This window comes from Octodon degus, unplaced genomic scaffold, assembly GCF_000260255.1.
Source record: "Octodon degus isolate 3935 unplaced genomic scaffold, OctDeg1.0 scaffold00281, whole genome shotgun sequence".
NCBI lineage: Eukaryota > Metazoa > Chordata > Mammalia > Rodentia > Octodontidae > Octodon > Octodon degus.
Window position 1 is genome coordinate 1,143,717 of NW_004524857.1, and position 25,221 is coordinate 1,168,937.

A 25,221-nucleotide genomic window follows, 5' to 3' on the forward strand; every position below is an offset into this window, starting at 1 on the left:
AAAAGAAAAGCTCAGATTAAAAAGCAAGGAAGATCTAACAATATGCCATTTAAAAGGCACAAAACTGAAAGAATTAATCTAAAAGTGAACGAAAGAGGTATATAGATAATACAAAATTCACAAAACAATAAATGAAGTTACAATTTCCCACCTAATGAATTTTAAATCTATTAAGAAATGTAATAACTATATAAACGAGTAAAGGCTTAATAACAGCTTTGAAATACATGAAATTGTAAAATGAGAAACTGTCAAATCTACAGTGATAACAGAAGACAAACATTGCTCAACATTAACAAAGAGAAGGACAACCAATAAGTAGTCTACACACTTGAATATCAGAATCAACATGTTACTTTACTATATATATATATTAGCACATGCTTATATTCTTCAGCAAATATTTAACATTAGTTTTTAAATGATCATGAATCAGGCTACAAAGGTCTCGGTATAGAAAACCGCAGAAGCACTATGGCTCAACTTATTTTTCTGAACATGATGTAATAAAATTATACATTAAGATTGTTGTTTTGTGTGTGTGTGTTTGTGTGTGTGTGTGTGTGTGTGTGTTACCAGGGATTTATTTCAAGATAGATACATATCATGTTATGTGCTGTACATCCAATTCATACATACAATAAATTTATTTTAAAAAATGATAATAAAAAGAAATGGAACAGCTAATCCCCATAAGTTAAAAGCATACACCTGGAAAACATAATATTAAGTCTTAAGTATAGTATAGTACAGTACAGTATAGTATAGTATAGTATAGTATAGTATAATCTCTTTTGAGTAGGGCAAGGTATAAATAAAGAACAGAAAAAGAGAAGTAATAGAAGGAAACAGAGATCCTTTTGTAAACAAGGAATCCAAGATACATAGGGTGGGAGTAGGAAGAATGGTGAAATAAAAAGATCCAAAAAAAGGAGCCAGGGAAATGGCTCAGTAGAATAAGCACTTGCCTGGCAAGCACAAGGGCCTGAGTTCAATCCCTGGTTCTGAGAAAAAAAAAAAAAAAAGATTCAAAATGCCTCATATAAATGTGCCATATACCCACAGTGAATGCAAACACTGTATATTGAAAATAATAACAGTAACAATGCAAATGAGGAAAGGGAACACAGATAAGAAGGCAGTGGAGAAGGGCAGGAGAATGAAAAAGAATCAAACATGTTATGTGCCTGTACCTACTACCTAAGTCGAGTGTAAACTTCATGTACTGTAAATATGTACTAACAAAATAAAAATGTTTAAAAATAATGACAAAGTCTTATGAAAGTCTAACAAAAACTCAAAACTGAAACTTCATGAATAAATGTGATGACATGACATTTTAAGACCTCTAAAATGTAGCCAAATCAATACGTAAATGAAAACTTAAACATATATGCCGACAGTACCAAAAAAGAAGTAATGGGATTAAGACATTTAACTCCAGGTGGAAAAGGAGCTAAAATGATGCAGTAGAAGAGATTAATAAAGACAATAAAAGACATCCATGTAATATGGACAAAAATATAGACGTAACCATTAAAGCTCAATGTTGTTTGTAAAGGCTGTTAAAAGAGACAACTCTCTGCTGCTTAAAGTAAAAGGGAACCAAATAAAGATCAGAAGTTCAAAAGAGACCATTACTCAGTGTAGAAACGTATACATTGTCAGTAGCTAACCTAGAATTGTATGTATAGCTTTATTCTAAAATACTTGAAAATTTAGAAAACATACATTATTGCCTGTTAAGAGAATCAAATACCCAAACTGGCTGCAGCAAAAACTAAAACAAGGGCCTGAGGAGATAGCTCAGTAGAATAAGTGCTTTCCTGGTAAGCGTAAGGGCATGAGTTCAATTCCCGATTCTGCAAAAAAAAAAACAAAATAAAATAAAATTGGACTGGGGAGATAGCTCAGTAGAATAAGCACCTACCTGGAAAGCACAAGGTCCTGAGTTCAATCCCCAGTACCACAAAATAAATAAATAAATAAATAAATAAATAAATAAAAACAAAATTAATATAATCAATTTAAACAATAAAAACTTAAATGCACCACTAAATACAACTTCTACTAAAATTTAGCTAACAAATAATTGCTAAGTTGAAAAAAGCAAATACTCTACTGAATCACAAAAATATTCAATGCTACCAAATTAATTTCTGAATTTAGCATAGCTCTCTTACCAAAATTCATCCATTATCTAATCAACTAAAAAACAAAAGTCAAATATGATGAACATAAAAGCAATAATTCTAAAAAATATATCAAACAATCACTTCCTTTACTTATGCTAAAATAATACATCATGGCCAAGAAGGAATGAATTCAAGAATAGCTCAACAGGGGCTGGGGAGATAGCTCAGCAGCATAAGCACCTGCCTGGCAAGTGCAAGGACATAAGTGTGTTCCCTGGTTCCAAAAAAAATAGAATAATAGCTCAACATCTAAAAATTTACTGGTGTATCTCGATATATAAGAAAAACTAAGATAAATACAATAAATTTTTTTAGAATTTTTAAATCTTATATATGCATAAACGAAACAAAACAAAAAAACTATGGAACTCAAAAGGGGAAAGTACCCTCATTTAACAAAGATAATTCTGAAGTTTTTAGGTGTATATTCCATGGCAAAGTACCTGTGATTTTAGGTGTATATTCCATGGCAAAGCCACAGGTCTGATCTCTAGCACTGCAAAAAACACTCAAGAAATAAAACAAACAAAAGACCACCATCCAAGACCACTTCCTGTTAACTCTGCCTTTAAGGGTGCAAGACACAATTAACTATCATATTAAAGAAGAAAACAAGGAAGCTCTAAACTCCACTATTCAAAATCGGTGGTGACACAGACGGTAGAAAACAAATGCTTGCACATTCCTACCACCCAGTTACCTGCGAAGAGCCTAACATCTCGATGGTCAACCCTCTACAGTATAAATGTTCATGGTTTTAACTTCCTTAACACAGATCATTCTGCTAAGGAAAAAAGACAAAATCTGGATATGGAACTAAAGATTTTGCTGACTCTAAAATCAAATCTTACAGCAAATAACCACTAGGAAGAATGTATGCAGTATGTTAATTATTGAAACTGCCCTACCAATTTGGTTTGAAACTGTCTCATTGCTATTTGTTTCTCAATAAAATTATGGAAAAAAAATAAAATCTTTCAAAGTGTATATGACAGATGGTTCCTTGAAACTGTGCTTGCGGGGGAAGTCTCATCAGACAACTTCTGTTACTTGTAATTAGTGCCACGAAAAAAGGGCAAAGAATAAATTTCTGAGAGCCCCAAGTTTTAACCCAGCCTATCACTGGGCAGTGGTGGAACACCACAGGAGGAACAACCATGGCAAATGCGGACACGACCTCTGGGAATTCAATAAAGACTACAAGAATGCTTTCAGGGGCAGTTACTCAATCTGCCACCATGGTGAACACCATAGTAACCATTTCCTGAATAAAGTATCCCTTGAGCGGCTCAATTTTACTCTATGATAAAAAGTAAAATATAGAAAAAACAGAATCTTGCCTTCCCAAAAGCAGAATTCCAAAAGCTGGATGACAATATCAGCATTATCTACTCTAACACAAATAAGACCCCCCATAAGATTAATTTGCCCAAAACCATATACTTTAAACACACTTTTTCCTCTAAGCAAAAGTCACCTATTTAATCCACTCTCATTTAGTACAGAGTACAAGAAAAAAATGAGTAGCGAAAGCTTCTTAATTAAAATATTTTAAGAAAATATGCTAACTAAAATAACAAAGAAGGGACAACCTGCTCGGGGCCCCCTCCTGTCCCCCTGTTGGACAGGAGCTTTCTTTCCCCCTAAGAAATATATTCTGCTCATAAAAAATAAATAACAAAGCTGTGTAGGTGGCTCCACCACTAGCAACCTGCCTTCCTCCCAGTACTGGAAGCCAGTCCCAGGTCAAGCTGCTGACTAGTCTGCTTGCTCCTGAGGCCTCTCCTTGGCTGGCGGCTCCTTCCCTTCTCACCGAGTCTTCAATGCCTCTCCTCCAACTGAGTGCCTTTCCCTCTCCTTCTAGAGATATCTGTCATAGGATTAGGAGCCTTTCTCAATGATCAACTCAGATAAATTGCACCTTTAATGACCTTGTCATCAGATACAGTAGCATTCTGAGGTACTGGGCATTGGGATTTCAATATCACAATTTAGAAGGTCATGATTCAGCTCACAGCCATGTAAATGAAGAAGAAACAGAAAGACAAAGACATTTCAAAACTGAACACAAACAGGAATGGAGGGAGAAGAAAAGACAGAAGGTTATAATTTACTTTTCAAGGAATTTAGTTTCCATGTCCGTTAAACTTCGTAATTACAATGATGAGTTTCTGATGTCTACGCAGTACACTCATTTAGGATCCCTCATATTTTATTTCTTTCAAGAAACATATAAGATACAAACCATGTGGTGAGCTGAATCAAGTAGAATTTAATGGAAAATTACATTCAAAGTTGCCTGACTAGTCCTGTGTGGGTTATGTTCTCATGCATGTTTCATCAGCAGAAACAGCTTGCGAATGTCACACTTTACCATCACCCTCCTGAGCCCAAGTTTTAAATAGCAATTTTAAAACCTATACTAAATTTCAGTATAAAATGATCTTCAATGGGGAAAATATTGTGTTCACAGTTCCACTCTAAATTATTTAAAATCAGAATGAGAGGCCTGCATGTTTGCTTTTGTGCTCCTCTAAGAATGAATCCAATGTAAGTTAAAAAGAAAAAGTGGCTGTAGAAAATTACCTCTTTACACCTAACACAAGATAAACTGCTAACGTGTACTCAGAGCAAGCATGAGACCAGTCCTCAGAGAACAGACAGCAACAGCTTGCACTCTGGGAAAGGTACAGATATGTTCCTAAAGGTTGTGTATTTGACTCTTCACAATCCGCCTTGTTACTTGAAATAAAGATAAGACACAGACCTTACAATTCTAAACAGTGAACAGGAAATTTTAAAAACAAGGACAATTATCTTATTATAAAAACAATTTTCATTTATTCACAAGAAAAATCAAGGAAGAGAAAATGCTAATGGTACAAAGTCTATCATCTAACCATATGGATTTGCACACCTTAACTGCTAAAACTATATCTATTAACACTGCAATGGCAGAAAATTAATACTGTGCTGCATTTGGCGGTTTAAAAAAAGTCAGTTGTTTACCCTGTGAAACTGATAGGTACTTATTCTAGAAATACACTATAATTTACGGATCAATCATACTGACTTCATGGGAAGATAAAGACATATAATTGCAATCTAAAATTGTTCCAATCTACAAAAGAATGATCCCGGAAAAGGCCATGTCCATGAGATAGCCTGAGCTTTCAGACTTGGAGTCTAAAAAACTGAGTATCTTACTTTAAGGATACAGAAATAGTCTTATTTGTAATTACTGTGCACATAAATAAGGAATTTAAATGGCAAGTTTTTAAAGAGGTCAGCAATATAATCCTTCCCATCAAAGAGCAAAACAAAGAATAATTCAGAAGGAAAGCTCCTATTTTGTTTAATAATTAAAGTTCAGGCTTTCCATTTACCTTTTTTGGCCTTCCAGTTGTATTAAATCATCACACTTAAACAACGCTAGTGGGTCAAACTAAGATGTCAATTCTAAATATTATCTTCAGTTCTTTAATGTCAGGTGTGCGGACAGACAGAAAACAGCTTTACGGAACAACTCGTCTCCGCTTATCACTTCCCTACTTAGAATGCAGTCTTCACACAGCGCTTCAGTGACTTGGAAACACGGAAGGCTAATCTGCAATTGCTGACAGACACTAACCACATGGAGATGGGGAATTTAATGAGATAAAGATAATACATTTTTCAAAAACAGCAAAAAAGTGCAGACAACTACCAATTGTCTAGACCAGTGGAGGGGAACATTGGCTTGGGTAATGGAAAGAGCAGACAATGTTCCAGTTGAACAGTGTTTGCCACCCTGCCATTAAGAAAGTATCCTTGGATCTTTCACCTTAGCTCTTTGTATAGTAATGCCTCAAACAACCAGCCAGTACTGAGTATTTACTCCATGTAGGCCTTGAGCTTTGTACACATGACATAAATTTAATCCCTGTAATATCTCCATGAGATTGGTTCTATCATCCCCATTTGAATAAAGTAATGAAAAGATCAGAAAAATAAAGTAATTCACCTAAGAACTCACTGGCAGTACTAGAATTCAAAACCAAAGAATTCTCAGAATGGAATCTATCTTTTTACCACCACCATACTGGCAGAGTATTCCTAAGGAGCCCTAGTTCCACCCGTATAGAGGCGATGTTAATTATGATTATGTATGTCTTCTGCTGAAACCCCACAAACAATTTAAAGGAGAAAAAGTTTATTCGGCTCATTTCAGCAATTCCCTTCCATGGTCACTTGGCCATGCTGTCGGGGGTCAACAGCTGCACAGAACATGATGGCAGGACCATGGAACAGAGGAGGCCTGCTCACTTCCTGGTAGCCAGGAAGCAGAGAGAGAGAGAGAGAGGGGAAGTATGAGGGTCTCCATAGTTCCCTCAAGGGCATAACCCCCTAACTTCCTTTCCTTCCTTAAGGCCTGGCTGGAGACAAAACCTTCAACACATGGCCTGTGGGTGGCATTTAAGATCCAGACCACAATGTACTGAATGAAGGAGGAACACAACGAAGAATCCACTCATCTACTATGTTACACTGTCACTGTGAAAACGGGGCTGGGGGTGAGGATTCCACCAGAACTATGTAAACCCGTTAAGCAAGGACTTGAAATCAAACCAGACTTGGAGAATTGTTCCCTTCCCTTTGACTTCCATAACAGGGTCTACTACCCAGCACTTATACCCCTGAAGGCCACACTCAGGCAAGACTTGTCTATAAAGCAGATCTAGATGTTGGACAGAGAGATGCGTCTAAATGTCACATATATTAACATGCAAATGAGGGCCATGTTTAAGATGATGCAATACTAAGAGAAAGCTACTGCAAGAATGGAGGTAGAATGGCTGTTTACAAGTCTGTACACCCCTCCCCTCTCTCCAGACTAGATCTGTGTATCGTGGAATGCAGGTTTTCACAGTGATTGAAAGAAGTAAATTTTGAGAAATTTTTAAAATGTATAGAGAACACTAACGTAAGTAAGAAATCCTGGAAATATGTTTTATTTAAGCTCAGCTTATAATAACACAACTCAATGAAATCTCTTCTAAACTGGGCTGGCAAGATGGGCAGTTTATCTACATACTCTCAATAGTTGTAGCTACTGAAGAACACAGCCAGGTTGGGAAATGATCGGGAAAGGGTACTAAAAGCTTGTTACATCTGTGTCAACACTAAATACTACCCAGGGAATGGTAGTGGAAAAAATATGTACATCATCCAAAACATGTCGGAAACACTTTCCTAAAAGATAGCAACTGTAATATAAACTCAGATTGTTTACAGTTTTCCAGAACTTTAAAATGTCTCTCTCTGGAAAGAAAACCACCAAATATAGATGAACATCACCACCACTGATATCAAAGCACTCTTAGGTCCCTGAATGCAATCAAGGCTCCAAGCATGTGCAACAGCCACAACTATTTATACCGATGTAGGAACCAGTATGAACGTGGTTAAAATAGTTTCTATCCCATGGTACTTCCAAAAAACTATGCTTTGTTCATTAAAATATTAGGTGCGTTGCTAAACTTTGAATTCTTTCTTCCTTCTCAAATCTACTCTTGGAGACTACTCAAGATAAGTAATACTCGAAATAGCATTAAAGATATGAATTGGGGCTGGAGAGATGGCTCAGTGGTCTAAAGCACCTACTTAGAACAAGCTTAGCAAAGCATCAGGGACCGCGGTTCGATCCCCCAGCACCACATGCCAGCCAGCCCCGCCCCCTGGTGGGCTGAGCTGGCCACACACACCACACACTCTCTCTCTCTCTCTCTCTCTCTCTCTCTCTCTCTCTCTAATAAATAAATAAATAAATAAAAATTTAAAAAAAAAAGATATGAATTAATCCTGGTGACTCATAGGTAACGGGATTCCTTGGTGTTTACCATTATTAAATCACCCACCTTTAGGAATAACGTATTCTGCGCCAATACAGCTCTCTTGCTTTCGCATTTTTACCAAATGATGTGAAATGACTGAATCCACACTCTGTTGTGGGAGATAGCAAATGTTGTTATACGAAAAGTGTCAATGCCTTCCCTTTCTGCACAAATGGAAATTTGTCTTTTCATCACACACAAAAATAAAACACCCCTTTCTCTCACCATAGGACAGAGAGCAAAAAGACAGCAGACAAAGAGAGAAGAGCAAATACTGTAGCACCCTGCTAAAAGAGAAAGAGAAGCCCTCTCTAGCTTGACAGGGAAAGCACAAAGACATTTTTTCAGGGCATGTAGAAAGGAAGCAAAATTACTAAAATGAAAAGCAGTGTCTACACAAAGTGATGTAAGTGCTCTGATATAGAAGAAAGACATCCCAGGGTGAACCAGGATAAGGTACACCTAATATGAAACTCACAAAAGAGAATCCAAAGGAAATTAACCCTTCAGTGCCTAGTGCTCCACTTTTGGAATGTTCAGAACAATGAAACACAATTAAATGTGTTCTGTTCAGACTCTTTTCCATTGAATTTTTCTACGTAAAATATATGAAAAATTAAAAAGTTTTAAAACTTTAGCATACATGGGTTAAAAATACAACAGAAGGGAACAAAGAAAATTGCCAATTAAACTCAATGGCATGAACCCATGTTTATATCTCCTCCCTACTAATCTATACGGAAATGACAGTAAAGTTGTAATCTCTAAGACCAAACAGAAACAGTAAGACAAGAGAAAGAAAAGCATGAGAAGGGAGATGAGCGATGAGAAGCCACCCGCAAGTGTAGGTAAAGAAAGCATGATACCTACAAGACCAAACTCATAAGCCAATGGGGAGTCAGTTCATACTTCAGAATCTAAGAATCACTCAAGAACTGGGGTCTGGAGTACAGAACCAGCTAGCAGTGAGAACAGTCCTCTGGCTTTCAATAACAACAGAACACCCAGAGGAGAAAGCAACACTAACAACGGTCTAAAAACTAAGAAACAAACAATCCAGAAGAAGAATGACAAGAAACCACAGAGAACAAGACTCAAGCAAAAACAAGAAAAAAGAAAGTCTCAGAAAGACGAGGCCCTCACACTGGAGGGCCACTGGGCTACAGGTCTGCAGACCTACCAATCTAGGTCAGATAAATAAAAAGGGATTCTCAGGAGGAGAAAATGATGAACGTACCTGATTCTGATTTGTTTCAGAGGATTTTCACTGTTCTGCTCAAAATTTCTAGGCCTCAATTTGAAATCTAATATTAATTATGTTAATTAGTACAATTAATGAATAAAAAGGAGATTACAATTAGAATTACAATTACAATTAGGAAAGAATAGAAATTTAATCATAGTATACTTCATGTCCTTACTATGAACAATACTTATATCATTGTATGATTATAAATACTATATATTATTTTAAGCCAAAAATTATAAATACACTTGGAAATTGAAATATAATACAGAAAATCGTCTCTTGATGTCTGTCTGTCTGTCTGTCTGTCTGTCTCTCTCTCTCTTTCTTTCTTTCCTTCTTTCTTTTTCGCACCAGGGACCAAACTAAAGAGCTTGCACTTGCCATGCAGGTGCTTACACTGCTGAGCTATGTCCCTGGCCCTTGATGTGGTTTTTTTTTTTCTCCTGCATATCATCCCTCATACCTAAGTCACTTTCCCTCCAAAAGTCACTGCTTCCTGAATCGTCTCCTTCCTTTGGCTTCATGGAGCCTGCGCTGCACAGACTTTACTCCCAAATCTTTTATCAGGGCAAGAAAGTGCTTCAATTTGTCATTCTGGAGAAGTGCCAAGACAAAGAGACTGCCCAGTACAATTAGATCTCAACGGATCTCCCTGCGTTCTTCCATTCACAGGAGCTACCAATGTCCCCTCCTGGTTGCTGTTGTTGTCCTGGGACTGGAGCAGGACAAGCCACAGGCAGGTATCCGATGACAACTTGGGTGTTCCTGGTTCTAAGAGGGGTCACCAGGCCCCCTGCCTTCCCTGAGCTGCTTCTATCACATGTTCTGACACAATACAGACCTCAAAACTACTGATAGCTTGTTCATTTACTCCAATTCTGAGGTTCACAGCTGGTCATCTATGCACTGGTTTTGGTTTTACTCCACTAGTTGTTCTAGTTACATGACAAGTTCCAAAACCTATGCCATAGCCGTACTCCCAGAATCATCTTCTATTTGACCTTTTCAGCTATCGTCAAGTATTATTTTAATAAACATAAAGTTTAACTTTAAAGAGAGAGATACAGAGCACATTAGTGAGATGAATCCCACCTTTTGTAGAAGGGTTTTAATTAACTGCTTTTGAAAAATCAAAAATGAGTATCAAAGTCCCATTGTTATCATTTTTTATTATTTATGCACTGACTTTTGAAGCTCCATGACCCCCAGTACCAATATGCAGACCTAACCTAAACCTTAGCTTCTAAACAACATATTTTAAAGGAGGGAGAAAACTGCTAAGAGAAATGGGTGATTCCAGCTCAGAGAAAGAGAAAGAATGTAGACTGAGAACATGTTATAGCAGCAGAAAGCACTCAAAATACAATGATAAAGGGGCCAGCCAGAGAGTTCAGCAGATTAAAGCACCTGCTTAGGCTGACAGAGGGACAATCCCAGGTGTACCATGCCAGCCCTGTCCCTGGGGTGCTCTGAGCTTGCAACTGAGACTGGCATGGTGGTGCATGCCTATAATCCCAGTGCTTGGGAGGCTGAAAACAGGAGGATCACTACAAGTCTGGTCTGTATAGAGAGACCCAGTAGAACCTGTACTAAATACATTTAAAAAAATGATGAAGGTATCTCAAAGGTCCCACCATAAACAACCTAAAATAACTCCCCAATGGCCAAAGCAGAGCAACCTAATAGTATACTATTAGTGGATTATAACTAGGCCTCCCAGATGAAATACAGAATATTCAGTTAAATTTGAATTTGGATACACAGTGAATATTTTTAAGTATAAATTATACTGTAACATTATGTATGTCAATTTCTGTAATTATAAATCGATACAAAATAATATTTAGATAACTATCCAATAAAATATGTATAATTTTTTATACCAATCACTCTTTTTGGACAAAAAAAAAAAGTGACTGATACAAAATCACTTTTGTACCAAAGTAACTAACTTTGGTACAATAACTCCTTTGATTACTTCTACATGACACTAAGTCTAAAATTTCCCCAGATATTAGTGATATCTGTGACATAGGTGGAGCCTTTCTTATAATCACGGATAAAGATTATGAAGAACATTGTGAGGAAAACCACACAATCAGTTCTCACAATGTTATATTAACAATATTTACTTCATCTTTCTTAATAAAAATATAATATAACTGTGCAGTCTCATACAATTTAAGTTGAAGAGGCAATATCATTCAAAAAGGTGACATTTCATATTCTGTTTTTGCCCTCACAAGACATACTACTTAAAACTTATGAAAAATTATATGCTTCTTAGCAAAATAACAGAATCAAAATGCTCTGAGCATGGCTTACCTTTTAAAAACTAAATCTATGTTAAAACATTCACAAATATAGGTTATATCTGAGATTTACTTAATTCTCAATGACCAAAAGATCATTGGATTTTTTTACAACATTAAGTGCAAACCAGTTTCATAAATAAGATCCAATAAAATTATTATAGGCCAACAATAGCAATCACCTTGAGATATTACCCCACTTTTTCAAAGTGAATCTTTGTGTTCTTCAAAGAAAATGGAGTCTTTGAGCAGTAAGGTACCAAGTCTGCAGCCTTCGTCAACAAGGTTAGTGCCCTTATAGGAAGGTACTAAGAGATATGACAGCTGATTCCCTGCCACCCACTACACACACACAGTGAGGAAACTGGGGATATGGTCATGTGCAAACCACAAAGAGTACCCTTAGCACTCACACGTTTGTCAGGGCATTGATGTGGACTTTTCAGGCACAGAACAATGACACATAGATTTCCACTGTTTTAAGTCATGTAGTCTGTAATAGCAGCTGAAACTACAACCTCCTTTGGTCAAGAGATAAGAAGTGCCTTGATTTGGAGTTCAATAAACTTTACAATGATGAATATAGAGTTTCTCTTTGAAAAGCAACTTCAACGTTTAGCTCTTAACATTATAAAATATTTCTATTGAAAACAAACTGGAATATAGCATGTGAACAAATTTTGACATTTTTCCTGAAATGAAATGCTTTCTGAATTTGGAAATTTCTATCCTCAGTACACACAAAGAAAGTAAAATTCAAGAACCTTTCCAAGAGCCTGAAAGGCTAAAGATTTTTAATTATAAATTCCTCTGACTATGACCTACTTTAAAAGGGGGCTTTTCCAAAAATAAGTTGAATCATTTCATTCATTTGCTCGCTGGGTACTTAGGAGTAAAGAGTCCTCATATAGTCTCTCTCTCTCTCTCTCTCTCTCTCTCTCTCTCTCTCTCTTAAAACATTAAACCACCCTCAGACAAAATGCACAAAAATTAACTGATAAAATCAACCAGCATCTTTCAGCACAGTGTAATACTATAATTAGCAGGATATTCCTTCTGTTTACTCAGTGAAAAATGGGATGATTGCACTTACCGAGCTAGGGCTAGAGTGTCGCCTAACTTTAGGCGACTCTTTGCCAGCAGAGGAGGTCTTAAAGTTAATGCAAGCATTGTTCTCAGAATGTACCCTCTTCACTTGATTAGTTGGTTTCTCAAACGGGTCAAAAGTGCTCTGTGTCCTCTGGACCCGGACTTTTTTATCCTCAGGAATTGTGTCCAGGTGCTTGATCACTGAGTCCATTCCCTGGCAGTTCCGTGTAGACATCTTTGTGACACATATCTGGAAGAAAAAAAAAAAAAAACTAAATTCAGAACTTTCCACTGTAATTTTCACATCACTAAATATACTGATTTCTTATTTTAGGAAATGTGTTCATTTCAATTGCAGGAAATATCCAAAAGCCAGCATTCTATAAGCTTGACCAGCTTCAATCACAATACAAAAGTCATCATAATCAATCTGCTAATACAAGAACTTAGGAAGACTCTGAGTGGCTTGCAGGATGTAGGAGAGCTGCGATCTGCCAGCCCAGCACAAGCAGGCATGGAGCTTTCCTGGAGCCATTCCAGAACTTTGTCGGACTCCAGACAGCCTGTGAAACTGTCTGGGTGATTACAAGGAGCTTCACAAATGCCAAAGTGTAGGGCTGGCCTGATAGCTCAGCAGACTAAAGGCCTGCTTAGGCAGAGCACAGCAGCAGGCATTCAATACCCCCAGCCTGCCGTGCTGGCCTCACCCACAGGGAGCACTGAGATAGCAAGTGAGATGGTGGCATGTGCCTGTAATCCCAGCACTTGGGAAGCTGAAAACAGAAGAATCACTACAAGTCTGACCTGCATAGTGAGACCCTGTACACCCTGTCCCAAAATACAGAAAAAAAAAAAAAAAATGCCAAAATGCAGGAGTAAAAGGCAATATCAATCCTTAAGCCCACCCAGAACAAATCCAGGAGACAAAGACAATTTTTTTTCCTCAAAAATAAAACACCTGAAATCTCTGAAATGATGCCACTGAAGTAAAGAAAAAAGTCCATCAGGCTATAGAAGAAATAAGATCAGAAATAATCTCTCACATCCAAAAAGAAATGATAGCAATTGTGAAAGAACAGCTCAGCACAGCTAAAGAAGACACAGATTGAAGGAGGAGAATAGAAAAATGATGGAAACACTGAAAGAACAACACAGGAAAGAATTAGAATATGTGAAACAGATTCAAACACATATCAACTGAAAGCTGGCAAAACCCTTTGAATGAAACTGAAGAGAGACTGTCAGGCCTTGAAGATAGTGTTGCAGCTAATGAACGACAGAGGAAAGATCTCCTAAAACTAACAAGGAACCAGGATATCACAATTCAGCAACTTCAATATGATGCAAAGAAAAATAATATAAGAATAGCAGGTGTCAATGAAGCAGTGGGAGACAGCATAAATGACATAAAAAGACTATGTGCAGAAGCACTAGAAGAAAATTTTCTGAACATAAGAACCTGACATACACATATGCGAGGCACACAGAACTCCACACAGCCACAACCACGATAAATCTACACCAAAACACATAATAATCAAAATCTCAGAAATTCAGCAGAAGAATAGAATATTAAAAGCTGCTAGAGAGAAGGAACAGATCGCCTACAATGGAAAGCCCATCAAAATCACAACAGATTTCTCAACACAAACTATCAAATAAAGAGCTTGGAGTGAAGCATTTCAGATCCTAAAAGAAATAACTTCCAACCCAGATTGATGTACCCTGCAAAACGATCTATCAAATTCAATGGCAAAATAATATCCCTCCATGACAAATAACTATTGTAGAAACTCATGACCACCAAACCAACCTGATAAAGAGTACTGAGAGATATTGTAGAAAGACAGAAGTGATCACAGCTTCAAGAACAACAGAAAGGACCCACCAAACAGAGCAAGTAATTAAAAAGAGAGAAAAAATACCGAACATATAGCAAGAAAAAAATGACAAAAATAAGCCAATACGTATCAGTTATAACCATCAATGTAAACTGCCTCAATTTACCAATCAAAAGAAACAAACTAGTACCAAGCTGGCCCCACCCCGGGGGTGCACGGAGACAGGGATTGAGATGGGCATGGTGATGTGCACCTGTAATCCCAGTTCTTGGGAAGCTGAAAACAGGAGGATCACTATGAGTCCAATCTACATAGTGAGACACTGTAGACCCTGTACTAAATACATTTTTTAAAAAGAAGGAAACAGAGTAGCAGAGCGGATTAAGAAACAAAATCCAACAATATGGTGCATGCAAGAAACACATTTAACTCAAAAGCAAATTCACACACTAAAAGTCAAAGGATGGAAAACAATCCTCCATGCCACAGGAAATGAGAAAAAATCAGGAGTGGCCATCCTGGTTGCTGACAATATCAACTTTGAACCAAAAATCATTCAAAGAGATAAAGAAGGTCACTCTTACTTGTTAAGGGAAAACTGCAACAGGAAGAGATAACAATTATAAATATATATGCACCCAATGTAAGAGCAAACACCTACATAAGACAAATTTTAACAGACATAAAAAATCAAATAAGCAGTAATGCAATAGTAATGGGGGACTTTTAATACAGCACTGCCACAAAAAAAATCAGCAAAGAAATAACAAAACCAAACCAAAGTTGTCAAGAAATTGACTCAGCAGACCTTTACAAAGTGTTTTACCCAGCAACAGAACATACATTCTTCTCAGCTGCACATGTGATGTTCTCTAAAATAGACCATAAACTAGCACACAGAGCATTCTTAAGTAAAGGCAAAGAAATTAAAATTATCCCATACATGCTATCTGACCACAGTACAATAAAACTGGAAATAATTGATAAAAGAAACTACAAAGACCCTATAAACACATGGAAATTAAATAAAACCTCCTAAATAACCAGTGGGTAACAAAAGAAGTTAAAAAATTTTACAATCCAACCAAAATGCAGACACAACTTGTAGGATGTAATGAAAGCTGTCTTAAGAGGAAAATTTATAGTGGTAAATTCACACATTAGAAAAACACAACAAGCCCAAATAAATGATCTTATGTTATACCTCAAGCTCCTAGAAAAAGAAAAAGCAAGTCAAGCCAAAATCCCAAAGAAGGCAGGAAATTATAAAGAATAGACTAGAGATTAATACATTGGAGATGAAGAAAACAATACATGGGGCCAGGGAGATAGCTCAGTAGAATAAGTGCTTGCCTGGCAAGAGCAAGATCCTGAGTTCAACCCCCAGTACCACAAAAAAAAAGAAAAAGAAAAAAGAAAAGACAAGACAAGAAAACAATACAAAGAATAATTGAATCAAAGAGCTAGTTCTTTGAAAAATAAATAAAATTGATAAACTCCTAGCCAACCTAATCAAGAAAGCAAGCAACCAAGAAAGACAGACAGACAGACAAGACCAGACCAGACCAGACCCAAATTTATGCAATAAGGAATGAAAAGGGCAAAATCACTATAGAGCCTAGAGAAATTCAGAAAATCATCAGAAGATACCTACTTCCAAAATCTTTACTCTTACAGGATGGAAGACATGAAGGAAATGGACAGTTTCCTAGCTACATATGAAATGCCAAAAAATGTCAAGAAGATATACAAACTCTGAATAACCCAGTAATGAGAAATGAAATTAAAAATACAATAAAAACCCTATCAACAAAGAAAATTCCAGGTCCCGATGGATTCAGAACAGAATTCTATAAGAAATTTAGAGACAATTTAATGCCAACTTTTCTCAAACTCTTCAATGAAACTGAAAGGGAAGCAATTCTCCCAAACTCATTCCTGGAGGCAAGTATTACTCTGACACCAAAACCAGGGAAAGATCCTACTGAAAAAGGGAACTATAGCCCAATCTCTATAATGAATACAGATGCAAAAATCCTCAATAAAATACTAGCAAACAGAATTCAGCAAATCTTCAAGATTATACATCGTGACCAAGTGGGATTAATTGCAGGAAGGCAGGGATGGTTCAACATTCACAAATCCATAAATGTAATACACCACATCAATAGAACCAAGAAGAAAAACCACATGATCATTGCAATAGATGCATAAAAAGTTTTGACAAAGTCCAAAATCCAACACTCATTCATGATAAGAAAAAAAAAAAAAAAACCTACAGAGAATTAGAGTAGATGGTCTATATCTCAATCTGATAAAAGCCATCTATGAGAAACTAACAGCCATCTATGAGAAACTAACAGCCAACATCATACTAAAACGGGCAAAAACTGAAAGCCTTCACTTTAAAATCAGGAACAAGAAAAGCATGTCCATAGTCTCCACTCCTGTTCAATATAGTTCTAGAAACATTAGCCACAGCAATGAGGCTAGAGAAATAAAAGAAATAAGGATTGGAAAAGAAGTAAAATTATCAGTATTTGCAGATGACATGAGACTCTACACAGAGGACGCCAAAAACTCCACTAAGAGTCTCATGGACTTAATCATCAAATTCAGCAACATAATAGGATACAAAGTCAGTGCCCAAAATAATTACCAAATGTTACATATTCTGCTTATATACAGCTAGAACTCACATTTTAAAAGCTATCACTGAGGCCAGGGAGATGGCTCAGTGGAATAAGTGCTTCCCTGGCAAGCGCAAGGGCCTGAGTTCAATCCCTGGTTTCGCCAAAAAAAAAAAAAAAGCTATCACTGAAACAAGAACCTGACAATATAGAACAACAGTCCCCAATTATTCTTCAACTGTCCTATCATCATCTGATTGTAAGTGGATATTTTTAAATAATTAAGAGAGTATATAATTACTTCACTTCATACAAGATAAAAGACAATCAGATGGTCACTTAAACTGATGGGTTATCATAGAATAGTTAACATGGGCTGAAGGACAAAAGGAGCCATGTTGGTTAAAAAGTTTCACATTGTAATATCTTTGACATCTGTTCCCATCTTGATTTCATTTCCAAATTGGAAGAAGGTCAAAGAACTGAGCCCAATTCTGGATTTTTTGTTTTTCAATTCCAAAGCTAACAAATAAAAAAGAACAGTACCAATGAAAACCATAAGTAATACTCATTATAAGGGTTGCTTACATTCCCCACTATACTGCTAACTCCTTTCCAATATCTTCATTCTCTTCTTTCTAAGCCTGCTCCACTTTCATTTTAGTCTTTGAGCTTCACTCTGTTTTCCACTTCATGCTCTAATCTTTTTACTCTATCCTCTGGAGACTTTGGTGTCTGTAATGAAAAATTGTATGGTCTCTATCTTAATGCAAATCTAGATGTTACGGTTTGGATTTTAAATGTTTCCTAGAGGCTGAGATGCTGAAGACATTGTTCCAAGCCCACGGCTCACTGGGGATAATTGGAATCATAGGAGGTAAAGCCTAATGGAAATCAGTCAGGTCAATGCAGCTTGCCCTGGACAGGCTACGGAGCCCCAACCCCTGCTTCTTTCTGTCTTTGCTTCCCAATCACCAGGAAGGGAGCAGCTTTGCTCCACTGGGTGCCCCTCATAATGATGCTCTGCCTATGCACAGGCCCAAAGAAACAAAGCCAGGTGACCATGAACTCTATCCTCAGAAGCTCTAAGCCAAAGTACACCTTTCCTGCTTTGAAGTTTTGACCAGGTATTTTGTAACAGTGACAGAAAGCTAGCATGGCAGATACTTTTAATTTGTGTCTAAAGAAATAACTCTACATGAAACTGATTTTAGAATATGTTTATTCACATGAAAAATTTCCATATTCCTGTATGCTACCAGGTAAGGAAAAATAGAAGATATTTAAGCAAAGTGCACATTGTTAAAGAAAAAATATTATTTTTGGAATAATATGTATAGATTGATTCCATATGGGTAATAAATGCATACATACACACACACACACACACACATATATATATATATATATATATATATATATATATACAGTACAAAGTCCTAAAGGAAATACACCACATTCAACTTCAGGTACCTCCACACATGTACAATTGTTGCACAGATAAAAGGTAAGATTAGTAGTATTTTTATACTCCTCCATTATTTGATTCATATGCCAATTCATTTTATTTTAAAAAACATTAACATAGAAAGATATGTATAATTAATCTAAGCTCTTCGAAGTTTTTGCAAAACAAAAGACAATTCTAAAATTAAATATTAAGCATGAACTCTGTCCCAAGAGAGGAGCATAGGGTAAGTTCTAATTAAATCAAACAAGGAAATAACTGACCTAAGGTTTTAGGGGGAAATTATTTAAATTGATAAACCTAAAGTATTTCCAATTAAATATTCCTAAGAATTTCACATTTATCATTTTTGCAATCTAGTAACAAATGATAAAGTACAAACAGAAAGCATATAAAATAAACTCAGAAACAGTAAACTACAGTCACAGGCCTATGGTAATAATTTCATTTGTCACACGTATCCTGCTAGCTAGCTCCTAGTTCATATGTTACTTAAAATATGTATCAATGCATCCCATCCTGGCCTGCAGAGTATCATCGTTCCCCGGCACCCCTTCTGAACACAGGCAAGATGAGTCCTGCCCTGCTCATCTACATCTATACAGCAAGCGACGCTGCCTATATTATTGCACTACTTTCCCACAGTGCCTCGCTCAGTATAAAGCTCTGTAAGATTCTGTTGAGTTAATAAATCAAATTCTGGAAGATTCATTCAAATGAATAATCTCTGTACTTTCTTACTAAAAAAGCCAAAGCTCTGAAACATTATTCATAGCTATTATCATAGTGTTATCAACAATATTTAATTGCAAGTTCATTTCACTACCCAGAATTCTACAATGACAACCAGTATTCCTTGTCTCTAAATATCCTTCACCTTCAGAACTAGATTAGGATGAGACTCTCTATTATTTTTCTATGTTATGTATTAGTTTGGTGGACCTGATACAACCTGATGAGCTCTTTAAAATCAGAGCATTTTCTCCAGCCAGCTGAAGAGAAGGTCAGAGGCATGCAGTCTGGCTGTCCCAGAATAAGGCAGAGACTCATGCTATGAATTGCCTAAAGGGTACCACATGGCAATCACTGGTCTCCATCTCACCAATAGCAGGCAAATGGGCACCACTGTCCTGTACAGACAAGAAAATTATTTCTTCTGACAATTAGTGATCTGTAAAAAGGTCATGAACCCCAGTTAATAACCACAACCCAAGCAACATCCTGATTTCAACCCAGAGAGATGTGGGGAAAAAAGTACCTACTATTGCATGTTCACACTTCAAAACTAAGAAACTATGATATAACAAGTCAGTATGTTTGTGGGGCCATGCTACACAGCAATAGAAAACTAATACATTTATTTAACTTAAATTTGCTTCAAGCATTTTTGGAGCACAATGTTCTTAAGGAACTGCTGTAGATACACAGTGTATCAGGCCCAAGAGAAAACAGCAATGATTCTCATGACTAATACCAACATATAACCATGTACTTAAGAATCTGCTGCATGACATAATTCCATCAGCTCATAAAGCTCACAAACAAATTTTCCACATTAAGTTTGTATACTTAATGTATTCCAGTCTCCACTGCAGCTGGGTTTGTGTGAATAATACAGGTATAAGTACCTGTTGTGTACCTTCATCCAGGAAAGTAATCTAAACTTGAGTTTTCCACATAGCACAAAGTAACTGCTGTGGAAAAGGTTCAAGTTTCCAATATTTGAGACACACTACTTAAATGTGATCTGGCCATCGCTGTTAACCATATATAAGGACAAGAGAAAGCAAAACCAGGCCCCTGGGTATCTCCCAAGCCTGTCTGGCCATTCACCTTGCAGACACTAAATGTACAAGGGGAACACTGGCCTAGAGAATGACCCAGGCAAGTGAAGTAACAATAGCACTTATTCCTTGCTAAAAGATGCAACTTCTGGCAACTCTTTGAATAAAGTTATTGAAGTGCCCGGAGTACATAAAGAGGAGAGCAAGCAGTCTGCATTCAGCAATGCACAACAGCGCTGGAAAACAGATTACACACTGGTGCTCTCCCCAAGCACCTGGGACTTCAAGTGAATCCTTCTAACAACCGGTCAGCACCTTAAACTGTTCCCTGCCCCACAGGGAAATGCTTATGGTCTTCCCACAACAAAATGCTTATAGTCAGTGCACTAGAAAGTGTTGGTAAAATACATAATTCCACATAGAAAAAAACTTAAGAGACAGATACATGGTATGTCCAAATGGAAAAGAATTAGTGGGAATCCCTAAAACTCAAAAAGGTAGATTCTTCCAACCAACAAATATGAACACTTTTATCCATTTCTAATTTTCATATATATCCGTATGGCACAGATTTTGGCCTTTGTTATAATTCTCCACTGAGAAAAAAGAAAGAATCCTTACAAGGCAATGGACTCTAGCTTACAGCGCAAGAAATACAAAAACATCTTGGAAATATCCCACTCGTACAAAAAATAGGATATTTTAAGTGTCCAGGAAAACGAGAGCAGGACAAAGGAATCTGCCTAAAGTGGCTCCCATTGACTAACTGGTGATTATACATATGACCATTAAAAGGGGAAATAGTAGTCCAACTTTCTTGTAGCCAATTACTGAAACACCATGAGCTCTTTATGATTTCAAAAAGACAAAAGTTGCAAGAAAGAGCAAATGATAGTTACAATATTTTTTAAAAGGATGAATATAATAAAACATGGTTGGTTTTAAAACAGACAACAGTAAATAACCAAGCTGTGTTAGACAAAGTAGGAATATACCCAAAAAAGGCACAGCTGCTTGGGGCATGTGGGTAGACAGGCTGAGGTGAAGAAAGAAGAGCAACATGGATACTCCCCTGCTGGGAGGTAAGGCCAGTATAACAAAGTGACATGCTGAAACTATATTCCCAAAGTGATACTTTCCGAAGTACTAATCTGGCAGAGACACCACATTGCAAAGAAAATCAACATGAAACCAATACAAAAGACATTTCTAAAAAGTAACTTTCTTTAACATCTATAAATTTAACACTGAAAAGGAAATTCAGCTTGGCTTTCAACCAGTGACTTCAATAAAAATTACTATTTTGGGAAAATCAAGACCCAAGGATCAACAACTCAGATCCTGTAAGCCAGGCAATTATGAGTACACACTATTCTACTTGTGAGCCCATAAAGATTATACAACCAAAGAAAATATTAAAAATATTATTACTGAACTCCCTGAAAGGAATCTAAATGAATAGTACTATAAGACTAGTTGGAAGGTATAAAAAGGAATAAAGAAACAATAATGAAATTAATTCAACCTATTGCATTAGTGTTTTACTACAGGGTAAGTGATAAATGTGGTAATATAATTTGTAATAATTATATTTGCACATGTTTTCTTTGTTAAAGTGTCTGAAATATGTTACAATAATCAGTCACACTAAATTAGTATGTAAAATTAAGGGAATTTAATTAAGTCAATAATCGTTGCTTAAATAGAGAGAGACAAATTGGTTTTCAAAATTACTTTTATTGCTACATATATTTGTAAGTGTACATAAATGGGTCCTTGGCCAAGTACAAAGGCCACGTAGCTGTCCCAGGCACAGCAAACCACAGACATTCCACTCACCATCAGCATCCACTATCCTTTCCTCATGCCTGTCAGTGGCCTTTGCTTGGAAAAGCTTCCTCCCACACAAACACAACTAGACCTAAAAATTGCCTGTACTCCACCCTGATGATTAAACTCCACCCGAAACCCTTACACTCCACAAATCAAACCTTTACTAGAGGTCACCTCAGTGACTATATACTGTCTCCCTACATTATTGTGCATACCTTCAATTGTAATTATTCCTTGGAATAATCTCAACAACTTGATTTTCTCTTCCACAGGAAAACAACTGTGTCTCACATTCACTGTATAGATGCCAAGAGTACCTCTGCCTTCAAATCATCTCTTGAAATGTCTAATAAAAGTTTATGGATAGGGCTGGTGAGATGGCTCAGTGGTCTAAAGCACCTACTTGGAATAAGCTTGGCAAAGCACAGGGACCGCGGTTCGATCCCCCAGCACCACATGCCAGCCAGCCGCGCCCCCTGGTGGGCTGAGCTGGCCACACACACACACACACACACACACACACACACATAAATAAATAAATAAATGTTTTAAAAAAAAAAGTTTATGGATAAACTTAAGAAAACTAAGAGGCTTCACTGGACCAAAAGAAAATGTACTGGCTACCTGGCCCTTCAGCACATCCCAGTAGACAGGTGTGTTACCAGCCCCATGTGAAAACAAGACAGTCCAACAGTAATGCGAGTTAAGCTCACATTATTCTATGACTACATGTTTTCACCCATACTTCATTCCATTCAGAAATGAAAATGAGAGGAATCACATAAGCAAGAATGTTTCATGGTACCTGAAAACATTAAAAAATAAAGAACTTATCACAAATATCAAATAAACTTTTGTTCTTTGATTTTTTTCCATTAAATTCATGAATATAGTATCTCAATCTTTGGGGTTTTTTTGTTTTTTGGTCTTTGGTTTTTGTTGCTGTTGTTGTTGTTGTTTTGTCGTACCTGGGGATTGAACTCAGGCTATTGTGCTTACCAGGCAAGCACTTATTCTACTGAGCTATCTCCCCAGCCCCAAATTTCAAACTTGGTGACATATAAACTGCAGTGTAGCTATCCATCTCATCAGTTAATTGCATCTACTCATTGTTAAGAGAGGTTTGCCCATTTGTTGGCAGATCTAAACTCTGTAAAAACAATTAGAAATTCAAACAGCTCCAGAGGCTTCAAAAATCACAGTTTGACCTATAATTTTAACTTAGGGCCACGTAAAACCCACACAACTGTCTCCTGAAGTCACAGCAATGGATGTAAACCAGCACAATTTAATTCATTTAAGGTCAGCATTAATTTCAAGGGAACCCATTCAGGCTGAAAATTTCCCTTTGAATTAACCATTTTCTTGTGATGGGCATTTTCTAGGTTCAGAATGTGATCCTCTCTATTTCTTCATTCCACACGCTTGAAGGCAGGCACTGGAAAGGAAATGGCTCAAAAGATCCTGAAGTTGTGCAGATCAACTACCTAAGGCCAGGCACATAAACGTGCTTCTTTGTACCTCTTTTTATGTGCCACTTTCCGTTAGATTTCAAGGTTTAGAAAGAGCAAAGACAGGCGGGCACATACACACACACATACAAACACTTTTCTTGACGTTTCCAGTCTTCTCAATTTTTTTGTAACTATGAAATCTTGGCATTTCTCATGGGTGGCATCCTGGGCATCTTTGTAAGGCAGCACAGTACTTGTGGGCAGCCCTGTACAGCAATATGTACTTACCATAGAACATTTGACAACACTGGTTCTGCTATTAAGTGCTACTCATGCCCCTACATCACTGGTATTGCAATAACCAAAACAGTCTTCACTACCAACTACCTTGTGTTTAGATCATATACCATAATGTCATTTAAATATGTGTTGTTGTCATGCTATTGTCATTGTTTTTTAATGTATTTTGGTATAGGGTCTACGGGGTCTCAATACACAGATCAGACTCACAGTGATCCTCCTGTTTTCAGCCTCCCAAGCTCTGGGATTACAGGCACGCACCACCAGTCATTGTCTCAGTCACTGTCTCAGCGTGCTCTGGGGACAGGACCGACAGGCACACAAGGAATCAAACCCGGGTCCCTGCATCTGCCTAAGTGGGGCTTTCATCTGCTCAACTATCTGGCCGGCCCTGTCATACTATTTTCATATAAGCCCCAATGAAATTTTCTCTCATATGTTTGGTTTATTACGTTAAAAGTGGCAGTTTCTGGGCATGATGGCATATGCTTGTAATCACATCACTCAGACAGCTGAGGCAGGAGGATTAACCTGTTTGAAGCCAATCTAGGCTATACAGTGAGCTCAAGGCCAGTTTGAACTGCACAGCACAGCCCTGTCTTTAAAAAATAAAAAAATAAGAAGTGGCAGTAGGTCTGCCTTTTTCCTGCACTCCTGCTCATTGTCCACGACCATACTGTAAGCTCCTCGGGCGCCACATAAACCAATTTTCTGTTTCTTTAACAACCCCAGTGCAGATGAATGGGTGCTCACTCAACACTTAGTCAAGAATCATGCATTTTCCTAACAAAAAGCCTCCCCTTTTAACCTCAAATAGCCCCTCAAAAGAATCAGTCCTAAGAAACAACACTGAATAAAGCATCTTGAGTTGCGATATTGTCCAGTCAACGAGACGCTTTCGCCAGCTGCTTCCACACACCAGCTTTCAATGTCTAATATTATGATTTGGGTCCTAACAGGGTTGTTTCTCTACTGAGGAGTTTCCTTGGGGTCTGACCTAATTTCACTTAAATCTGAATCCATCAACTAATAAACACAGTCAAATGGAAACATTTGAGAACACGGCATTCTTCTGTGTGCTGCAGCAGCCATAGCTATGTTACAGCCCTTACTGAGCTATCACTGGAGAAATGCTTTGCGATATTTCCATCAAGAAATATTTAGGGGCCAGGGAGCTGGCTCAGTGGAATAAG

General features: G+C 37.2%; 1 protein-coding gene across 1 annotated transcript in view; it reads right to left on the reverse strand.

Moving 5' to 3' along the window:
- Cdk14 (cyclin dependent kinase 14) overlaps window positions 1-25,221 on the reverse strand; it is a 546,799-nt gene that overhangs the window by 383,241 nt on the left and 138,337 nt on the right. The window contains exon 3 of the mRNA XM_023707130.1: window positions 12,723-12,968. Within this exon, the coding sequence (XP_023562898.1) occupies window positions 12,723-12,968 (246 nt within the window). The remainder of the gene's footprint in view (window positions 1-12,722; window positions 12,969-25,221) is intronic.